The sequence below is a fragment of the Mercurialis annua genome, linkage group LG4 (assembly GCF_937616625.2).
Source record: "Mercurialis annua linkage group LG4, ddMerAnnu1.2, whole genome shotgun sequence".
In the NCBI taxonomy this organism is placed as follows: Eukaryota; Viridiplantae; Streptophyta; class Magnoliopsida; order Malpighiales; family Euphorbiaceae; genus Mercurialis; species Mercurialis annua.
In genome coordinates, this window is record NC_065573.1 from 24,818,199 (window position 1) to 24,839,685 (window position 21,487).

Consider the following 21,487-nt stretch of genomic DNA (forward strand, 5'->3'; position numbering starts at 1 on the left):
GGACATTAAAAGTGTATCACGGACTCCGAAAACAAGAAATTGGATATCGAACATAATGAGTTCGATTAAGGTTCCGAGATATAAGGAACCTAAGTTTAAGAATTAAGGAATAAGAGATATGACGAATGTCTCGAGTAAGTATTAGAATACTATCAAAGTTAAGAATCGTATTTGAAATACGATTATGTTAACCTAAGTTTATAACTTAGGAATTTGAATACTAAGCCCACGTTTATGGATTAAACGTATAGGTAACTCGATTAAGTAACTGACGCACCGACGAGCTACCAAGCCAGTAGCTGGAGTGGTTATGTGATTGGACAACGCATGGAGCTTACGCTTGCGGGATTATAGTAATGCAGTTTTGGATAGCGGTCACTGTGAGTGGCAATTTACTTTCGCGTATTATTATTATTAAAGTTATTTTCATACATTATGAATATTATTATCAATACGTCGCATTTATATGATTTGCTTATATAAGATGGTATGTTTGATGAATGTGATTATATGAATGCCATTATATTCATTGTTTGAATATGAGTATCTAGCATGCGATCCGAAGAAACCAACTACCTATTGGGTGTCAATAGGCTGTGTGATCACCAGTATTTGAGGCAGCCTAGCGTGTCTAGATTGTCTATGAGATTATGAAATGCGCATACGATATGAATGCGATACGAGTGAGAACTCGGTTACGGTGTAACCTGAGCCCCGTATCTAGTGGGTTGGACCCACCAGTGAGTTGGACTCACACTTTGAGATTAAGAGATTGGTCGCGGCTGACGTGGTTGAGTGTGAACACTCCCGGGTCGGACCACTTGGATCAGTTTTATTCGAGTATTCGGAATGAGATAAGTTCAGAGTTTAAGATTAGGGTTTCGGTCGGATCTGCTATTTATGAATATTATGTTATTTTCATATTTTATCGAGATAAATATATATATGTTTGAGTATGCGATGTGTATTTTGATAATACCGATAATAAGTTGCATACTCACTCAGTATTTTCCCAAATACTGACCCCTCACTCTGATGTTTGCAGGTATTAGAAGTCGGATCAGACAAGCCATCTCCATTGTGCCAAAGTCATTGGACTTGCACAAGTATGAGTTCCTAGAGCTGCAGTAGTCAGTAGGTGTCAGTATAAGGATAGCGATTTAATTTCAAATAGTTTATTTTGAATGTAAACTCTAATATAATACTTTGATATCTATAAGTATGTTATCTAAAAGAGTTTTCTGAAAATATTCTATATATATGATAATACGTTTTTAAATGCGAAAAATTATTAGTGGTTTTAGGCTTGCTACGGGTTTTGGAGCTACCACTCCCATTCCCTAGCGCCGGTCTCGGCTCAATAATTTGGGTCGTGACATTACATGAAGCAACCAGAAGGGTTAGCTACTACAGAGCAAACTAACCAATTAGTTTGTAAACTAAAGAAATCCATATACGGTCTCAAGCAAGCTTCTCGTCAATGGTACTTAAAATTTCATAAGGTTGTTCTATCATTTGGTTTTGAAGTAAACCTTTTTGAAGATTGTGTGTACCATAAGTTCAGTGGGAGTAGATTTATTTTTTTGGTGTTATATGTGGATGACATTTTGCTCGCAAGTAGTGATATAGAACTTCTTCATGAAACCAAAAAATTTCTTTCGAAGCATTTTGAAATGAAAGATCTTGGCGAAGCTTCTTTTGTATTGGGGATCCAAATTCACCGTGACCGTTCACGAGGAATTTTAGGATTATCACAAAAGGGTTATATTGAGAAAGTTTTACAACGTTTTGGCATGCAAAATTGCAGACCACATGATACCCCTGTATCTAAAGGAGATAAGTTCAGTCTCAAACAATGTCCGAAAAATGAGTTAGAATCCAAGTTTATGGAAGGTATTCCTTATGCATCAGCGGTAGGGAGTTTGATGTACGCGCAGGTCTGTACTCATCCTGATCTCGCGTTCATTGTTGGAATGCTTGGTAGATACCAAAGCAATCCGGGAAGAGAACATTGGGTTGCAGCCAAAAGAGTTTTCAGATATTTACAAAATACTAAGGATTATATGCTCACGTATGCGAAATCGGATAAACTTGAGATTATTGGGTTTTCTGATTCTGATTTTGCTGGATGCCAAGATAGTCGGAAATCAACATCTGGTTATGTATTTTTATTAGCCGGTGGAGCTATTTCTTGGAAAAGTGCCAAGCAGAAACTTGTTACATCTTCAACTATGGAAGCTGAATTTGTTGCTTGTTATGAAGCATCCAATCATGTTATATGGCTGCATAACTTCATTACGGGACTGCGAGTGGTCAACGATGTCGAAAGACCAGTTAAGCTGCATTGTGACAATAGAGCAGCAGTCCTGTATTCAAATAACAACAGGAGTTCTTCTAAATCTAAACATATAGACATTAAGTTTCTTGTTGTGAAGGAAAGAGTTCAGAGTGGTTATATTGATATTCAGTTTATAGGAACAAACTCCATGCTTGCGGATCCGCTCACTAAAGCATTAGCCCCTGCAGCTTTTCATGAGCATATTGCTCGTATGGGTGTTGTCACATTTGATAGTATTTGATCTTGTGGGAGTTTGTTTTGTATTTTAGATTTATATAGTATTTGATGTCATGACATTATTTGTTTTTCATAATGAACTATTTGGTTTTATAGTTTCTACAGTTTCACTCTGAATTCTGATCTCATTTGGTTAAGATAGGACCAATTGGAAATAGATATATGTATTGTATCATATATAATTTCCATGCTACACATCCACACTTGATCAATGTCATTTAGTTAAGTTGATACACGAGATTATTGTGGGTTTAGTTGCAATCAAGACAACGACTGCCTCTTTGGTCCTTGTGTTAATAAAACTAATGGACGTGATTGGTTTAGATGACATACTTGTTTATTATTGTGCACATTATATTATTATAACAATGTGTATATGATTAAGGGATTCTATAGTATGAATACATATTTATGCAATCCAAGTGGGAGATTGTTAGATTTTGGATTGTAATAATATGCATACGTACTTATAGATACATATAAACATGTAGACGTACATGTATTATAGTTAATAATCATATACATATTGTTGTCATAAAGTTTAGAGGACCCAATTGAGATGTTATAATCCAATTTAGGGTCAAAGTCATCTAAAATAAAGTGCGGGGATTAATTTATATGTGTAGAATTCCTGAGGTGTAAATTACTAATTAATAATGGGCTTATTAGTAATTTACACGATTAGTTATTTACAAAAGGGTGTGGTCCCTAATTGATGTGTCTATTGGGTTTGTTTAAATAGGCTTCCCATTTGCCATTTAGACATATGCAAAAACGATAACACAATCAATTAGAAGATCAATCTCCCTACTCTTGTTCTTCTTCAAGATTTCAATCATGGATTCAGATATGTTCCGCATTTAGTTTTCTCAAACAATCTCCTAAACAAGAACTTAAAGTACTTAATCAATTAAGTTTTTCTAACAACTCTTCCATATATGTTTAATTAAATTTGCGAAAGCTTTTTTAATATCGTCATAAAATCAATTATTAAGGTAATTTTATAAGTAAATCACATCAGCTTGTTCAGTCACATATTGCTTTTGATGGTGTCCGGCTATTGAAATCAGAAAATTGGACGGAGAGAGATGTATGGCAGTAGCCACCATCGAGCTGATATTGGTGTTATTTTTAGAATTTCTTTTTTTCCTTATAATGTGCACAAAACTCATCAAATGTTTAAATGAAATTTTTTGAATTTAAAATTAAAAATTCTACCGAAAAGTCGAACGAAACGCCCCTCAATGTAAAACCTCTCATTTATACGTTTAATTCAGCAAAGGGCGACAATGGAAAACTAAAACCAATCTTTCTTTCTAACTTATGTCTTTTTCCTAATTATGCATAACTCAGACTAACCGCTAGCTTTCAATACAGCCAAATGAATGTGGTATTTCATATTGACACATTAGTAATTTGATAATCAGTGACATCACATGCAAGAAATACTTATATCATACTAATCTTATCATGATAAATAAAAATAAAATTAGCGGTTACCCATTAAAAAATCTTACCTCCATAACAAGCTATATTAGGGGCAAGTACGACTCAGGTTCAGATTTGATTTAATTAATAAAATTTAAACAAACTAATATTTAAAAACCAAAATAAGAAACACTACATTTATATACAATTTTAATTTGCTTAATCAATAATTTTTCTTTTCCCAAAGCTATGAATTAGATTGATAGGATCAAATTTACAAATTGATGAAAGTCATATTAACAAAATCTAACCATATGAACTTTCAAAATGCAAGCTTAAAGTAAAATCAAAATACACATGAAGTTTATAGAAAACAAGCAAAAAAATTAATCGAAAGAGCATAGTCTAAGCCGGAATCCGCTAAATCTAGCACTTGAATTTTTCAAGGAGCGGTGTTAGATTCATGAACTCGTCCGATTTCGCCTTTGAACTCGCTTGGTCCCTGCCTTCATCTGCATCTTCAACAAGTCCCAACAAAGATAGAAAAAACAAACACCATACCCACATCAAAACTTTTTGGATCATCAAAATTTGAAAATAAAGCTCCAACAAACACTAAAGATCTTTGAAATGATCCAAAAAATCCGACATGCAACAAGAAAAACCATCCTAAAAAATAATTCAACCAAAAAACGCTCTAAAAGGAGAGATTTATTGAATAAAAGGGTAGAAAAATAAAGAAATAAAAAGACAAACGAAGAGACCGGAAAACCACCTCCTCAAGCACAAGGTTTTGATGAGAGGTTTTAGAAAGAAGGAAGAGAGATTTTTTTAGAGATAATTTTTAGAGAGAGAGGCTTTTTTATTTTGTTAATCAATATTATTTAAGAATCTTAGTTTTTTTAATTTAATTTAGTTAATAGAAATTTAAATAAAAATTATATAATAATCAAAATAATTTCTATTACTTTTGTTTATATATATTATGTTAATATATATATATATATATATATACATATATTATTTTTCTATATAAATATTTATATAAATAAAATAAAATAATAATATTTTATAATTTATTTGATCGGTTCGATTAATCAACGGTAAAAATCAAACAAAAATTAAAAATAATATTTTTTTATTTGTTCACAATCAAGCTAATTTATTATAACTATATTAATTTAATCGTAATCGAATTAATAGCCTAGTTCGGTTTTTTCTCAATCCAATATTATATCATAAGGAATTGTCTTTAAATGTGTAATAATAATTTTTTATGAATAAGACAATGAGTTTTCATATTTTTAGATAATGAAAAAGATAATTAAATGTTAAGAGTATTATGTTTTTTTATAGTATACTTTACTTCTTTTCTGTATGTCCATACAAAAATAGATAGTGTAGTAATTAATAAAAATAAAACTTTGCAGGATAAAGAAACTTCATATACATCTTCTCATCAAGTTCGGTCCAAATCAAAATGAGTTGATCCAAATTTCTCTTCAATTAATGGTTGTACTTTGACAATGATCTAACAACACTTGACACTTTATCGTTTTGTTTTTCTTCTCTTAATTATTGTTAAAAAACTGTAGGGTTAATTTCATAAAAAGTCACAATTTTATACGAAAATTCATTTTAATTAAAACTATTAAAATTGACATTTAAAGGCACGATCTTTCATTTTGTTTCAAATCTATCACCAAAGTAGAATTCAGTGTATTTTTCTAACAAAAATTACTAATCCTACATACTCTAACCGAAAAATAATAATATTTGGTGTCGATTTATAGTTTGAGTCTTTAATTAATGGTTTAATGAATAATTTAGTAAAAAAATACATCAAAATAATAGATTTGAAAAAAAAATGAAAAATCATGGTTTTATATGAAATTTTTTAAAGGTCATGATAAAAATAAAATTTCGTGTAAAGGTCGTGAATTTTTATGAAATTAACCCAAAAATATATATGTAATTGGGAAAAATTATATAACACAATTGTTGTGTCATGTCATTCGTAAAACAAACCAATAGTGCGTTAGTCATGTGGACAATTAAATGATAAGAAAAAGAAGTAATAAATTAAAAATTACTTATCGCAAATGCTCATTGTCTTGTTATAAAAATAATGTGGCAAAACAGTTGTATGAGACAAAAACTCTGTATTTAAAGGCGTGCAATCAATTGATTGGATTTAAAATTAATTAATTTAGTCAAAATTGAATTAATTTATTTTTTGTAGCCAAACTGATTTGACGATGAATGTACAATATAAAATTTATATTCGAACCAATCTAATCAATCCATCAATTGAGTTAGAATGATAAAAACATAATAAATAATAATTAAAAATTAAAATAAAATATTTGCTAATAATTTTTTTTTTATAAACAAATATTGAATTAGCTCTATCACAAGATATATCAGGCAAAAAAAAAACACTTTACTTCTAAAGAAGAAGGTTATGCCTTAAATACATTGTTTTCACTATAACAGAAATTAGGATTATAAAATTTATAATGATCTACACCCTTGACAATGCAAATAAAAAATAAATCCTCATAATTATTTGTCTAGCTCTTGTTGAAAAACTTGCTTGTTCTTTGCTTTCCAAAGTTTTCAAATGCTGAAATCCCATAAAATAAATCATAAATATATCGTGAATACCTTATAAAAACACAATATAAAAACATTATAAAACACACTACTAAAAATGTTAAAAAAAAATGAATAAAAGAAAAACATAAACGTAAAGATAAAGTATTTTTAGAATTGAAAAATTAAATAAAATTATTTTAATTAATAAAAAATATAAAAGATGAAAAAGATTTAAAGCGAAATAATTAAATTTGAAAATAATGTGCTTTGGGAAATTTCCCATTATAAAAATAGTTATGTTGTATGGAACATAACTATATAAATTAAAATAAAAAGAAGAGTATGAAACTAAGGAATTTGCTGCTGGCCACCGGCATTGAAGCCAAATGTCGAGGTGCATGTTGCAATTTCTTTCGTGATGCCTATTCTATCCCGTAATCGTAATAAATCCGTTCAAGAAAATTCTACTATATTAAGACGTTGAAATTATTATTCTATTCATTCTTTGTCCTTTTATTATTAATTCAGTTAAGTTTTAATTTTGTTTAGAAGTTAGTAACTTTTTGTCCTGAACTGTATATAATAATGTGTGTGAAGTTACTTGGATGTTTCGCCAAAAAAAAAAAGTTACTTGGATGAATTTTATTCTGATAAGAGTTATTAAATTTTATATAAAATTTTATATTTTTGATAATAATAATAATAATAATAGTGTTATATTTTAAGGATAATTATTTTAAATAAAATTAATGTACTTTATCTTTCAGAATTATTAATTAATTTATATTCTAAATACTATTATTGGATTATTATGATCTCAAGCTAAAATAAATGTTTGATTGATCCCAAATAAAAGACGGAATGTATAACAGTCACGGAATACCTGAGACGTGCAAAAATCTATTCCGGAGAACATTAACAGAAAGAATAGATGAATTGCTGATCAATTTCCAGGCCAACTTACTTAACATAGCTGAACTTAGAGTTTTTAAGTGCTTCAAAGCGATGCCCCCTTCGATATACGGCCGACATCAAATTTTCTAAGGAACGGAGATAAACTTCTTATCATGGATATAACTTGTTCAAAAAAAAAATTCGCATACAACGTTCAACAATCTTCAACAAAGAATGAGGCCACTTATAAACGGCAAAAGAATGGAAAAAAGAACTTGTAATAACTGATTGGATAAGTATAAGTCTTCCTATAAAGGGTAGTGTGAAGTCTTTCCATTTAGAAAATTTATTGTAAATATTATCCGCCAAAAGTTTCAGCCACTTCATTTTTGAAATACCCACAAAAGAGGAACCCTTAGATAGTTGAAGGGTAAAGAACCCTTGCGCATAGTTATTATACATGCTGTGTTGGTAATAATACGCAAGCGTACGTAGCCAACTTGTAATACAGACTATGAAGTCCGGATATCGTACCCACAGAGAAAGCTCTAAATACAACCAGTTAAGGAACTCGATTCGAATAGCCGAAAAGATAGTTTTTGGTTGTTGTGTAATTAAAAGACAGAAATTAACAATTGTAATTTAAAGTAAATTAAAGTTGTAATTCAAATGGTGTTTTAACAATAATGGGAAAAGCAGGGATTATTAATCTTCGTTATGCTGTTTACTTGATTTGGGTTATGGATTGTATTATTCTGATGAGATTCGAACTAATCTAAAGCACCTAAAATTCTCTCTCGAGCAATTACAGGCAAAAGCATTAAACTCACTAATACTAGGTTAATAATTCACTCTCGCACAATGATTAACCTATGTATAAATTAATTTAATAGTTGTTAAGCAAATTCAAAGAACCCGCACTCGTTAATTCATTCTCGCACAATTAACTCCTGCGTTCTTAATTATATTGTTCTATTCCAATTTTATTCTCTCGAGCTAAAACTAAAACAAATAGCATAGACTAAGTGATCAATTTAGGCTAAGCGTTAAGCACAATAATTAAAACCCATCAAGAACAAAAACCCATAAATCCAATTCAATTAGACAGACATAATTGCGATTAATAATACCCAACGAAGGGTTTAGCTAGACATAATAATGAAATAACTAAAAACAATAATTAACGAATTCATTCTGCGATTAAATAAATACTGAATTATGAAATTACTATCAATCGTACCTTATTTGAAGTAAACTAATAATGAACAATGAAAATCTAGCGATAATAATGAAGAACGAATACTAAAATTGTAATAATCTATAGTCTAATCTCAAAAACAAAGTCGCGAACCCTAATACAATGTTTTAGAATGGTATTTATACTAGTTTCCTTATTAATCTTCGAGCTCTCTGAAATCTCCAAAGTACCCGCGTCTTTACTTGTCAAATCAGGGGCCAAAACGTCTTTTCATTGGGCAGGATTCGAAGAGGGCACGTCGTGCAAGGGCCAGGGCACGTCGTGCCCTCCAACATTACAACCCCGCACGACGTGCACAGTCAGACCGCACGTCGTGCGGTTCCATTTTTTATAGGCACGTCGTGCCCTATGTCGTACGATGAATCGTGCAAAAAGCCTGGACTCCCTTGGCTGAAGTGCTCTCAACGTGCACTGTAGGTGTACGACGTGCACTCACACATTTTGGCTCAAAACCTTCGATTCTTGCTTCAAACGCTTCCCGGTTCTTCCGCAAGTCCAAAATCACTCTAATAAGACTTATTCAAAATATTATGAATATCGACTTGTTATATCATGAATATCGACTTTCATAGCCCTATTACCTCCAAAATAGGACTTATTCAAAATATTAACCCCTTCTGAAGCACAACCAATATGATCAGAGATATTTTTATTTTTTAAAAACTCAAATTGATTACCAGAGATAATTCTTGCAGCTATGTTAGCCAATCTATCAGAAAGAATTTTCGATAATAATCTTGACTTGAAAAGTTGCTCAACAATCAGTCGAAATTGGTCTATAGAAATAACTTCTTTAATTTTTGGATTAATATCATAAAGCTTAAGACCATAAGTAATAATATCAAAATTAAAGAAAAAACACACAACAAAGCAAACATCATTTTGCACTATATCACAGTAGGTTTTGTAAAACATACCACTGTAGCATAATATTGATGAAATTAATCAATTCTTTTGACTATCAAGTAAGGCTGAAAAAAATTAAAATCACTAAAATTAATTATTAACTTATTAAAATGAAAAAATAATTATTATTAATTTAAAATTATTTTCAAATAAAAATAGTTTTATTCAATTAAAATAACATTTCATTTTTTAAAAAGAGGATATGCAGTACTCGTTTAAGAGACTATAATACATTAAATATTTTTATCTTTGACTATAAGAGCATCTCCAATGATAATCTCTATTTTAGAGAGCATATTTTATAAGATAGAGAGCATCTTGCATATAAAGAGCACATTTTTTAATTTTATTCCAATAGACTCTCTAAATATAACGTTTTATTCAATAAGTACTAATTTATTTAATTATTATATTTACTTTTTTTATTATAATTTTCATTTCTATAATTTTTATATTAAAATAAAATCAAAACACATATTTTTAAAAACAAAAAGATAGTCTATATATTTTGAATCTGAAATTTTATTAAAAAGATAAGAAGTAGAGAGTGAGTTTGGCTCTCCACACTTCAAATTTTGCATGAAACTCTCTAAATTAAAGAGTTTGATATATTTAGAAAGTGCATTGAAGATGCTCTAAGTGTTTTTCTTTATCTCTTTTTTGTCCAAGATAGTAGATAGATTGATGAGTAAAGTTATACATGAAGGCTTACAAAGTATTGAAAGTCTTATACAAACCACCATTAAAACTTTCAAAACTCTAAGCAACAAACAAGTAAGAAAAAGAAACTATAAAAATTCAAACAACAAATAATCGAAAATGAAAGAAAAAACTAGTCTTTGATCCGCTAAAACGTTGCCTCCATTTCTTGATTTGAGGCCCTCACTGAGCGGGACTTGATTTTTCTTTTTTCCAATTGAACCGTGAAACCGCTTGATTCTTTATGTTCCTACTCTTACAAGTTTGCACTTCAACAAGGATCAACAAGATAGCTCTAGTATTTGTTTTATCCACATCAAAACTTCTTGGATCATAAAAAGTTTGAATATAAACTCCAACAGACGCCATAGATCTTTAAGTATGAAACAGCAATAAACATAAAGACTTGTAAATATTTTGGACTGTGACCACATGAGTATATAAATTTCTTTAGACTATATTTTTAGATAAATACGTAAATTTTTTAACATCTGAATTAATAAATTTGATCTGATTGACTATAACTTTGGAAAAAAAAATTGCTAGCATAAAAAGTATATATAATTTCCAGCTTAATTTGTTTTTAACATAAAAAATAATAATTCAATTTCAGTAAAAAAAAACAATCAAAACTAATCGATTATGTTCATCAGGAACTGAAAAACTTTACATATTTACAAATTTAGTAATGTAAAAAGATTAGATTTTGGTTCAGTTTTAGTTAGTGCAAACTGAATACACACCCTAATTACCCGGTCTAAAGTAAGTCAAAATGTGAAACAGAAACAAAAGTAAAAAGGAATATTGAAGTGGAATCCAGACAATGGTGATAAATAAAATAAATAAATTGATTAAAATAAATTTAGTTTCATTTATCCAAGCTTTACCACTAAAAATAAATCTTAAAATTTACTGTTTGTTATCACTGGAACTCTAGAAGTCCTACATTATCTGTTTTTCTTGTCTTAATTAATTACTGTAAAAGGTAAAAAAAATTCTAATTATGAAAGAAGTTTAAACAGTGATAAATTAAACACAAATTTAGTTGGATTTGATAATTATCCTTCTGTTTAATGACTGTAAATTAAATCCTTTAATTTCCATTTATATTTATTCTCCTGCTATAAATACAAATTACATTTGCTTCATTTGTCATATATTGCTCTACTCGTAATTAGTAAATAAAAATGGGTTATCTCTCAGTTAATTATTTATTGGCTATTTTATTAGCTATTAATTATTATTCCTTTTGTTTTGCTTATGAAGTAACATATGATGATAGAGCAATTAAAATTGATGGGCAAAGGAAATTAATTATTTCTGGTTCCATCCATTATCCTCGTAGTACTCCTCAAGTAAGTTTTGTTCTCTTCCACTATATTTATAATTTATAACTTCGTCATTACAATTTTAGTAAAAATTAAAGAAAATACTACTAGAAATGAGTAGTTGATTAGTAGGGAGAAATTGTTTTAAGAAAAAAATAGTAGGGAGAAATTAAAATTTATTTGGTAATTAGTGACGATATTGGAACATATAAGCCATGGAATAGACTAGCAACGAATATAGCGATGAATATGTTTTCGTCTCTAATGTAATCAAAATGTTTTAAATTTGTAGTTTCCGCGACAGATATTATCCATTTCTAATTAGAGGCAGAACTGAAAAATTATTTCTTTATATTTAGCGATGAACCTATTAGATGGGGATTGTTCGCTCTCTAATTAAGTAAAGACGAAAATTTAGATTACTAAAATTCATTTCTAACCTAAATCGATGATATGATGGACTATTTATATAAATGATTTAAAATTTAATGATATTGAATTTTTAATCGGGAATTCATGAATTTCCAATTCGAATAAAAAGATACGATAAATTGAATTGTTATTTATATATAATTTTAATACATATTTGGCATTTTGCCCTTTTATGCAGATGTGGCCATCTCTTATAAGAAAAGCAAATGATGGAGGTCTTAATACTATTGAGACTTATGTGTTTTGGAATGCCCATGAACCTCAGAGACGTCAGGTTCATTAAATTAACTTATACATACTTAAGATATTATAAAGTTATATATTGCTCAAATAATTATAACTAATTTGTAATTACTGTTGTATTGTTTAAAGTATGATTTCTCTGGAAATCTAGACTTCATAAGATTTTTCAAGACAATTCGTGACGAAGGACTTTATGCAATACTCAGAATCGGACCTTACGTATGTGCAGAATGGACTTACGGGTATGATTCGTATTTTTCAGGGTCAATAGAAAAAAATTCACGAATTTTAAAATTTGACAAAATTAAATATTATTTTAAATTTTTATAAATCAGAACTCTGATTTGTTTTTAGTTAAAAAAATGATGATATAGCTGTCAAAACAATGTATATTTTAATGTTAACGCCATCATTTTTTCAAAAAAAAAAACATAACTCGATGTTCCAATTTGCTAAAATATAAAAATCGGTGACTAAGTTTGTCAAATTTTAAGTTTCATGTTTTATTTGCAAATCAAGATACAATTCATGATTTGATTTATACTTCGCCTTTTTTAAAATCATCAACTAATTATTAATTTATTTATATTTTTTTGTTTATTTTTCGTCAATTTATGCAGAGGTTTACCAGTTTGGTTAAATAGTTTACCAGGGATTAAACTCAGAACTAATAACGAAGTCTTTAAGGTTATTTTTAAAATTTTATCTTTCACTTATATTTATTAATTGATTATATTTGTAGTAATTCTAATTTCACATTTATTTAAATTATTGCAGAATGAGATGAAAAATTTCACTTCCATAATTGTGGATATGGTCCAACGAGAGAAATTATTTGCATCACAAGGAGGACCTATAATTCTTTCTCAGGTATAAAAGATATCAACTTATTTATTATCTATTTATTTATTATAATATAAAAGAAAACCTCGATCCCGAGTCTTTCAAATCGATATCTAATATATGTTGGTCAATTCTTAACGGAATTGGTATCATTTTCTCATTCCAAATATTTATTTATTATTAAATTACTTTGAATTTATTATTTCCAATTTTTTCAATTCATGATACTAAAATTCCATTTTTTTTGTGTGTTATGTGAATAAAAAAAAGATTGAAAATGAATATGGAGATGTTGAAAGTGCCTATGGAAATGATGGTAAAGATTACGTAAAATGGTGTGGAGAAATGGCTGAAAGCTACAAAATTGGTGTGCCGTGGATCATGTGCAAGCAACCAGATGCACCATCGCCACTTGTATTATTTTCTTATTATCATTTACTACTTTTAATTACTTATAGTAATTAATTCTGTTTTAATAACTCTCAATCTGATTTTAATTACACAGATAAATGCTTGCAATGGTTTTTACTGTGACCAATATGACCATTATAATAAAGGATTTCCCAAGCTATGGACTGAGAATTGGACTGGCTGGTTAGTTTTATTAGTATTACTGTTAATTTTCATTTCAATTTTCATTTTAATTTTGTTTTTCTCATTTTTATTACTTTTCAATGGTCAAGGTTTCAAGATTGGGGATCCAAAGTTCCACATAGACCTGCTGAAGATGTTGCATTTTCTGTTGCACGACACATCCAAGCTGGCGGCTCTCTCATGAATTACTATATGGTTAGTTTTTCATAATAAACTCTGATATTTTATGGGTTGAGCTTGATCCGAATCCGACCGAAATTAACTGAGTTTAAACTTTTTGAAATGCATATTAATTTTAAATTCATTTTGAATCCAATATTTATCATTAAAATCAAATAATAATATTATTTATCCGTGTTTCCATCAAATTTTGTCCGACCGTGTAGATTCTTAACTAAAAATAAAAGTTCAATTATCATTAAAATCAAATTCAAATATTAAATGTATACGTGCTTCCATCGAATTTTGTCGGAATCGTATTGATTTTTAACTAAAAATAAAAGTTCAAACCCTTATTTAAAAAAGTTAATCTAATACGGTAACGAACTCGACCAGACTTGATTGAAAAGTTAAATGTTCAAATCTGGTTCATGCGAGTTGGGCACCGGCGGGCCAAACGGGTGCCCGACCCAATTATCAACTCATTGTGACGGTGACGTGCGAGTGTGTTTTCGTATAAATGTATTTTCAGCGTTAAAGTAAAAAAATATCAATTTAGTAATTTAATTTAAGTTCAATAATTAGATTTTCCTTCTGATTTGAATGAAAAATTAGTGTGATTAATATTCTCTGAGTGTAAAAATTAGAAAACATAATATGCAAGTATTTTTGTTTCAGTATCATGGTGGTACGAATTTTGGTACCACAGCAGGAGGTCCATATATCACTACATCCTACGATTATGATGCACCACTTGATGAATATGGTAAGTAAAATAAATTTAAACATTTTTAAAATTCAATGTATTTACTATAAAGCTGTACTAAATAAATTTGATTAAGCGATTAATATTTTATTTTTGTTATAAAATTGAATAGGTAATCTTCGTCAACCTAAATGGGGGCACCTTAGAAACCTTCATTTGGTATTGACATCCATAGAGGAAACTCTTACCAATGGACAAAGCTCAACTACTACTTTTGATGGGAAAATGCTATATGTAAGTTAATTAAATTATTCAAAATTATGATCGGAAAACGCTATGTGTATGAAATTGAAAAACACGCTAAAATTATATTTTCTTTTTATAGACGCGGAATTTATGTATATTTTACTTAAAATATTTGCAGGCGACGGTTTTCAGTTATAAACATGAAAGAAGTTGCTTTTTGGCGAATGCGGAACAAGAAGAACACACAATCACATTTGAAGACACAGACTATGTAGTTCCAGCTTGGTCTGTTAGCATTCTTCCTGACTGCAACCAAGAAGTTTATAATACTGCCAAGGTAATTCATTAGTGAACGTGGTACGAAAACAAAAATAACAAAACGAATAATTCCATTTTGTTTACTGTTATAAAAATGAAATATTAGAGTTTTAGAAGCATTATAGAAACAAAACGGAAACGAGAAAACATAGAATTCGAGAAATTTCCGTACAAGATAGAGTATATGTAATAAAAAAGTTTATTTTGATAAATAGGTTACTGTGCAAACATCCATTATGGAGAATAGACCAAATGTAGAACAAAATGATTTGCAATGGACATGGAGACGGGAAGTAATTCGTCAACTTGATGTCCAAGGAGCTTTTAATGGAAGTACTTTGATTGCTAACCAGCTATTGGATCAAAAGATGGTAACCAATGGTTCTTCTGATTACTTGTTGTATATGACCAAGTAAGTTTGTTTTTCTTCTCTCCTTTTTCATGTTTTTCGATATTTTTAGATAGACTCTGTCCGTCATTATAAAACATCACTATTTAATGTCTTGATATAATTAAAAAATGTCTGTTTATAGATTACGTAGTGGATAGAGTTTAGGGGTATAAATGAGTTGGAGTACTTGCAAGTTACTTGAGATCGATTAGAAAAATTATAGTCAAACTCGAGTTCAAGCCGTCTGAGTTTAATTTCGAGCTGAACTCGAATATTAGATAAAGAGAGTTGTGAGGCTCGCGAGCCTAAATAAACGCACAAATCTCTTATACATACAAAATAAAATCTTATTTTCCACTTTTGATACTTCTAAATTTAGGTCTGTATCATTTTAATTATTTGAAATCTACATTTTATAGTGAAAATGTTTTAAATACATCAAATCTATGTTAGAATTTTATTGCTTTTATGTTTGAATCTTGCAATATTTTTTTTAACACTGTTTTATTTGTCTAGTTATAATCATAGTGCCAATGAGACTTTCTTGGGAAGTGACAAGGATGTTTTTCTGCAAGTACAGAGTAATGGGCATGTTATTCATGCCTTCGTTAATAAGAATTATGTTGGTATGTAATTCTCTCTTTTGGTAACCAAAATGATTTATTTTAATTAATGATGTTTTAATTTGTTCACACAATTTATTTTCTAGGATCACAATCCGCAAATGGTCAGGTAAAATTTGAAGGGAAAATTCAATTAAAGCAAGGAATTAATTCAATAACTTTAGTCAGTGTTACTGTTGGATATCCTGTGAGTATTTTCAAATTAGTATTTTTCTTTTGATTAAACTGTTATATTTCTATGGTTAATTAGTTTTTTTGTTCTTCTTATTGGATTGGATTAGAATTATGGTGGTCACTATGACACTATACAACTTGGAGTTAGTGGTCCTGTGAAATTGGTTGGAAGAAGTAGAAAAGGGAATCAACCAGAAGTTAGTGTAGACCTTTCATCAAACACATGGGTGTATAAAACTGGTTTGCAGGGAGTTGATCAAGGATTTCATCTTGTTAATCCTTCAAGTAAATACCAATTTTATACCACAAATCTACTTATTCATGAGCCCTTCACCTGGTACAAGGTACAAATTTTAATAGCAACATACAAGTAATACTTCTCAATTTGGTTGGATATTATACACATATTTCAGATTTTCAATTTGGTTTGGTTTGGTCGGAATTCAAACTAAATCGTCGTTTCGGTTTGAAATATTATAATTCTTATTTGATTCGGTCTGGTTTTGAAAAGAGTCAAAATTTCTATCATATTCGGTTCAATTTGAACTGAATCCGCATCCTTACACTTGCTAATTCTTTGTTTTAAATTTTTAGACGCTCTTTGATGCACCGGTTGGTGAAGAATCTGTAGTGGTGGATTTAAACGGATTGGGGAAAGGAACTGCTTGGATTAACGGAAACAATATCGGAAGATATTGGCCTAAAGCTACAGCGCCTAATGACGGAAGTTGTGATGCAGAATGTAGTTATATTGGTGATTATAGTCAATCGGGAGCTTCAAATTCTAGATGTGTGACCGGTTGTGGTGAGCCAACTCAAAGATACTATCATGTTCCAAGAGAATGGTTACAGCTAAAGGATAATCAGCTAGTGTTGTTCGAAGAATTCGGCGGCACGCCGGAATCTGTTAGTATCCAAAAGGTTACGGTTGGTAAAGTTTGCGGAAAAAGCTCGGAAGGGAATACTATAAACTTATCATGTGGTTATGGAAGAAAGTTTTCTAAGGTTAATTTTGCTAGCTTTGGTCTACCTAATGGTAACTGTGGATCTTTCAAGACCAACCCTGAATGCCATGTTGATGTTTCATCTGTTGTTGAAAAGGTTTGAACTAAATACCCTTCTGTTTAATTTAATTGTTAAATGTTTTTTAACTGTTGGTAAAATTAAGAATTTGGTTTTGTTCTGGTTGGTTGGTTGCAGGCTTGTGTTGGGAAAAGAAGTTGTTCTCTTGAAGTCTCTGAAAGAGCTTTAGCACCTATACATTGCTATGCCAGGGTTTACACATTGGCCGTTGAAGCTATTTGTTAGCTCTCCTCTTGGGGTTTCATCGATTAGTTATAGCAACTTATTGAAATTTGTCTACTGCATTGTTGTTTATAATTTATTGAAGTGTACTAATCAATTTATTTTTTTATTAATAATTGTGAATTTTAGATTTTTTTAGAGCTTTGCCTTTTTACTTCATTTTTGTTGTATGAGTATTTCTCTTGGTTAGAATTAGGGGTGCGCAGTCTCCTCAAATAGAACCAAACCAGCCAGTTCGGTTTGGTTTCCTCATCCGGTTTCCACTAAGAGTGAACTGAAATATCTTTGTTACAAGAAACCGAACCAAACCGTAAAATCATTTTTTTTATCTAATTTCAAAATGAATTAAACCAAAATTTTCAGTGCAGTTTGGCTATCCGTTTTGGTTTGTTTTTGCACACTCCTAGACCCTACTTAGCCTAATTATACACTCTTAACCAAGAACAGAACTCTCATGCACCAAAAGAGGACTATAGAAGAGTTACAATTTCCAGATATGGTAGACAAGCATGGCTGGATTTTTTTACAATTGCAAGCTTATAGTTGTTAATTTAATCTTAGTGTTTAAGATGCATCAAAGCTCCTCAAAATTTGACAGTATTAAATATTAACTTATGGGCTTATGGTTACTCTGTGTTCTTTATATAAGTGAGAAGAATTATAATAACCGTTCCTGAAGAGCAAAGAAGAAAAACATAATTTGTGTTATGAACCATTTCCATTTTACTGACTTTCATAAGAAATTACAGAGTTCTAAATTTACCAGCAATTAAGGCTCTACATTTCTATATATTTGTGTCTATGCATTCTATCACCAAACATGAAAAGGATAAAAAGAGAGTTAAGAATGTACAATTAGGCTCACCTTGCAAGTAATTATCGCCAATAATCTTTGCAGGAGCATTGACCGTTTGAAAAATGATGAAACCCGGAAGTATCTCTTAACAGAATCTCTCTTCCGGTGACAGATGAAGCGAATTTCAAGAATGCGTGGCAATCCCCACATAGAAGTATGTTTTTCACAATTCTAATGGGTTCTCCTGGTCTGGTTACTAAAAGACCATAAGTAGCTGCTAGTTTTGCACTGTGATAGAATAAGAAATCCTTCTTTTGATGTTCTTCTACTTCATGAAGAACAAAGCTCGTGTCGGGCTTATATCCAGCTTTCAGGCATTCCAAGATCAATACGTCTAGTCCGCTATAGATGTCTTTTACACAGGGATGGAATTTATCTCTTACATAAAATGAATGGACTTTTTTCTGAAGAATAATCCAGCTTCGACATGGGTGCTTTTGAATCCTTCTCTCTCGCATATTGGCTCTGACAATATCTGAGCAATGCCACCGCCCAGATGCAGAATACAGATTTGAAATAAGAGCATATGTCGATGGATCTTGTGGCTCCATCGTAAGTATATGCTTTGCAACTCGTTTTCCGATGCTTGAATTCTGATGAAGTCTGCAACTATCAAGCAAAGCTCGCCAAACAGAAACCTCAGGATTAAATGGCATTTTATTGATCATTTCCTCTGCTTCTTCAAGCAAACCCCAACATCCCAAAACGCTGACGAAGGAGGCATAATGCTCGGAAGTGGGCTTAATATCATAAATATTTTCCATAGAGAAAAACAAACAACGACAGACTTCAACTAAATTTGATTTAGTATGATTATATGCTGAAATGACCAATACAAAAGTGACTGAATCAGGTTTTATACCTTCCTTCTCCATCCTTGACCAGACAGCCAAGGCTTCATCTCCTTGCCTGTGAAGGAGATAGCCAGAAATCAGACAATTCCATGAGACTAAATCATGCGCTGGCATGGTGTTGAAAGATTTATTTGCGTTTTTCAAGTTGTAACACTTCGAATACATACTAATTATTGAATTTCCTACTCCTACGTCAGCTACAAATCCAGTTTTAAGAGCATGACAGTGGATTTGCTCTCCCATACCCTGAAAACCTAAAGTCCCACAAACACCGAGGATTGAGGTCAAAGTAACCTCATCTGCAACTATAGTTCCTTCTGAGACGCTTTGCTGGAAAAGAGAAATTGCCTCTTCTGGCATACCATTTCGAGCATAACCACATAGCATTGATGTTCTAATTATTGAGTTTTCCTGATTGGATGGCCAACCACGCAACATTTTGTCAGCATCACGCATTCTACCACACCTCGTGTACATATCAAGCAAAGCTGTTTCAATGCAAGGATTTGATCTAATACCAAACTTTATGATAAATGCATGAATTTGTCTACTAATTTCAACTCTCATTATCATCCCGCAGGCACTTGCGAGACTGGTCAAAGTGAAATCAGTTACTTCTAGTCCATCTCGGATGATCTTAAAAAATAAACCTAGTGCCATCATCCCTTCACCATTGTTACAAAATCCAGACAACATAGCATTATAAGAAACGGAATTCCTCTCCGGCATCTTCTCAAATAGCTCCACCGCCAACTGGACAGAGCCAAAATTCATATATGCCACTATCATTTCCGTCCAAGTAATTACATCTCTCACCGGCATCCTCTCAAACACAGACACCACTTCTTTAAGACTTCCATACTTGGTGTACAATTTTATAAGCGCATTGTTAACACTCATATTCGCCTCTAGCCCAATCCGAAAGGCGTGCGCATGAACCTCTCTCCCTCCCATCAAACCACACCCCTCGGCACAAGCAGTCAACACCGACGACAGAGTAAACTGATCACCTCTAAGACTAGTAGTTCCACAGAAATCTCGAAACAAGTCTAACGCTTTCCCATATAACGACTCATTAACCAAACTCGATATCATAGTATTCCAAGTTGCAACATCTCTCTGAGGCGTTTCATCAAACACTTGAGCGACAGAGTCCAAAAAACCCGCCTTACCATACAAAAACATTAAAGCGTTCATAACAAACACACACTCCACAAAACCCATCTTCATCAACAAACCATGAATCTGAAAACCCAATTCAAACTTCAAAATCCTACTACACGCGGTTAAAACAGAAACAAAACCATACTCATTAGCCTCAATACTACTACTCCTCATTCTAAAAAAAAGCTCTATACCTTTCAATTCTTGATTCCCCTTAACAAAACAAGAAACCAAAGCATTGTAAGAGACAACATCAGGGTCAGAAAGACCCTTGAAAACGTGATAAGCATCAGAAACAAGACCCAGCCTGGAGTAAGCTATAATTAGCGCATTACCCAGATAAGTATCGTCCCCGAGCTTGAGAATGGAAGCATGTAGAGCTCGTGCCAGGTTGATATCAGTGTATTTGGCGGAAATTCGGAGCAAGTATAGCAAATGGTCAATGTCGATGTCGATGACGGATGGGTTAGAGAAGAGGTCATTTTTGTGGTGAGTGGGGATGGGTGACGGGGGAGGTTGAGCGGTGGAAATGGAGAAACGAGGGTGGTGGTGGTGGTGGGGTTTGGTGAAGAGTGAAGAAGGTGGAGTGGGAGATGAGAATGGGGGAGTAGTTTGAGAATGGAGGAGAGGAGATGGTGTGGTTTGGATAATAGTGGTAGTAATAGCCATGAATTGGAGGCGCCAAACATAATCTTGTTCAATTTCAGTACTAAATAGAGAGCGTTTAGCACCCCTTACTTGAGAGTTGAGACCTTTTAAAATCACGCGCCAATGAAAACATTTGCAACAAATATTCATTTTAGCCCCTAAACTTCATATGAGATGACAGAAAATAAATGAGCATTATATATATGCAAACGGAGCCGAAGTGGTGAAAGACTATTAGACAATTT

General features: G+C 31.4%; 2 protein-coding genes across 2 annotated transcripts; one reads left to right on the forward strand and one right to left on the reverse strand.

Moving 5' to 3' along the window:
• Positions 1–1,382: 1,382 nt before the first annotated feature.
• Positions 1,383–17,855, forward strand: LOC126678481 (beta-galactosidase 15-like). Its single transcript, XM_050373378.2, has 23 exons — positions 1,383–2,571; positions 2,798–2,859; positions 2,961–3,022; positions 3,423–3,473; positions 3,646–3,752; positions 6,996–7,001; positions 11,625–11,713; positions 12,297–12,392; positions 12,491–12,603; positions 12,982–13,048; positions 13,139–13,231; positions 13,475–13,618; positions 13,710–13,798; positions 13,888–13,993; positions 14,636–14,723; positions 14,836–14,957; positions 15,088–15,246; positions 15,443–15,639; positions 16,135–16,244; positions 16,328–16,428; positions 16,523–16,759; positions 17,010–17,516; positions 17,616–17,855. The coding sequence occupies exons 1-23, from the start codon at positions 1,383–1,385 to the stop codon at positions 17,721–17,723; spliced, it is 3,903 nt and encodes a 1,300-aa protein (XP_050229335.2). The 3' UTR covers positions 17,724–17,855.
• A 564-nt stretch (positions 17,856–18,419) lies between these two features.
• Positions 18,420–21,306, reverse strand: LOC126678173 (pentatricopeptide repeat-containing protein At5g03800). The gene has a single exon (XM_050373064.1). It carries the CDS (start codon positions 21,261–21,263, stop codon positions 18,597–18,599), a length of 2,667 nt encoding a protein of 888 aa, XP_050229021.1. The 5' UTR covers positions 21,264–21,306; the 3' UTR covers positions 18,420–18,596.
• Between the last annotated feature and the right edge of the window lie 181 nt (positions 21,307–21,487).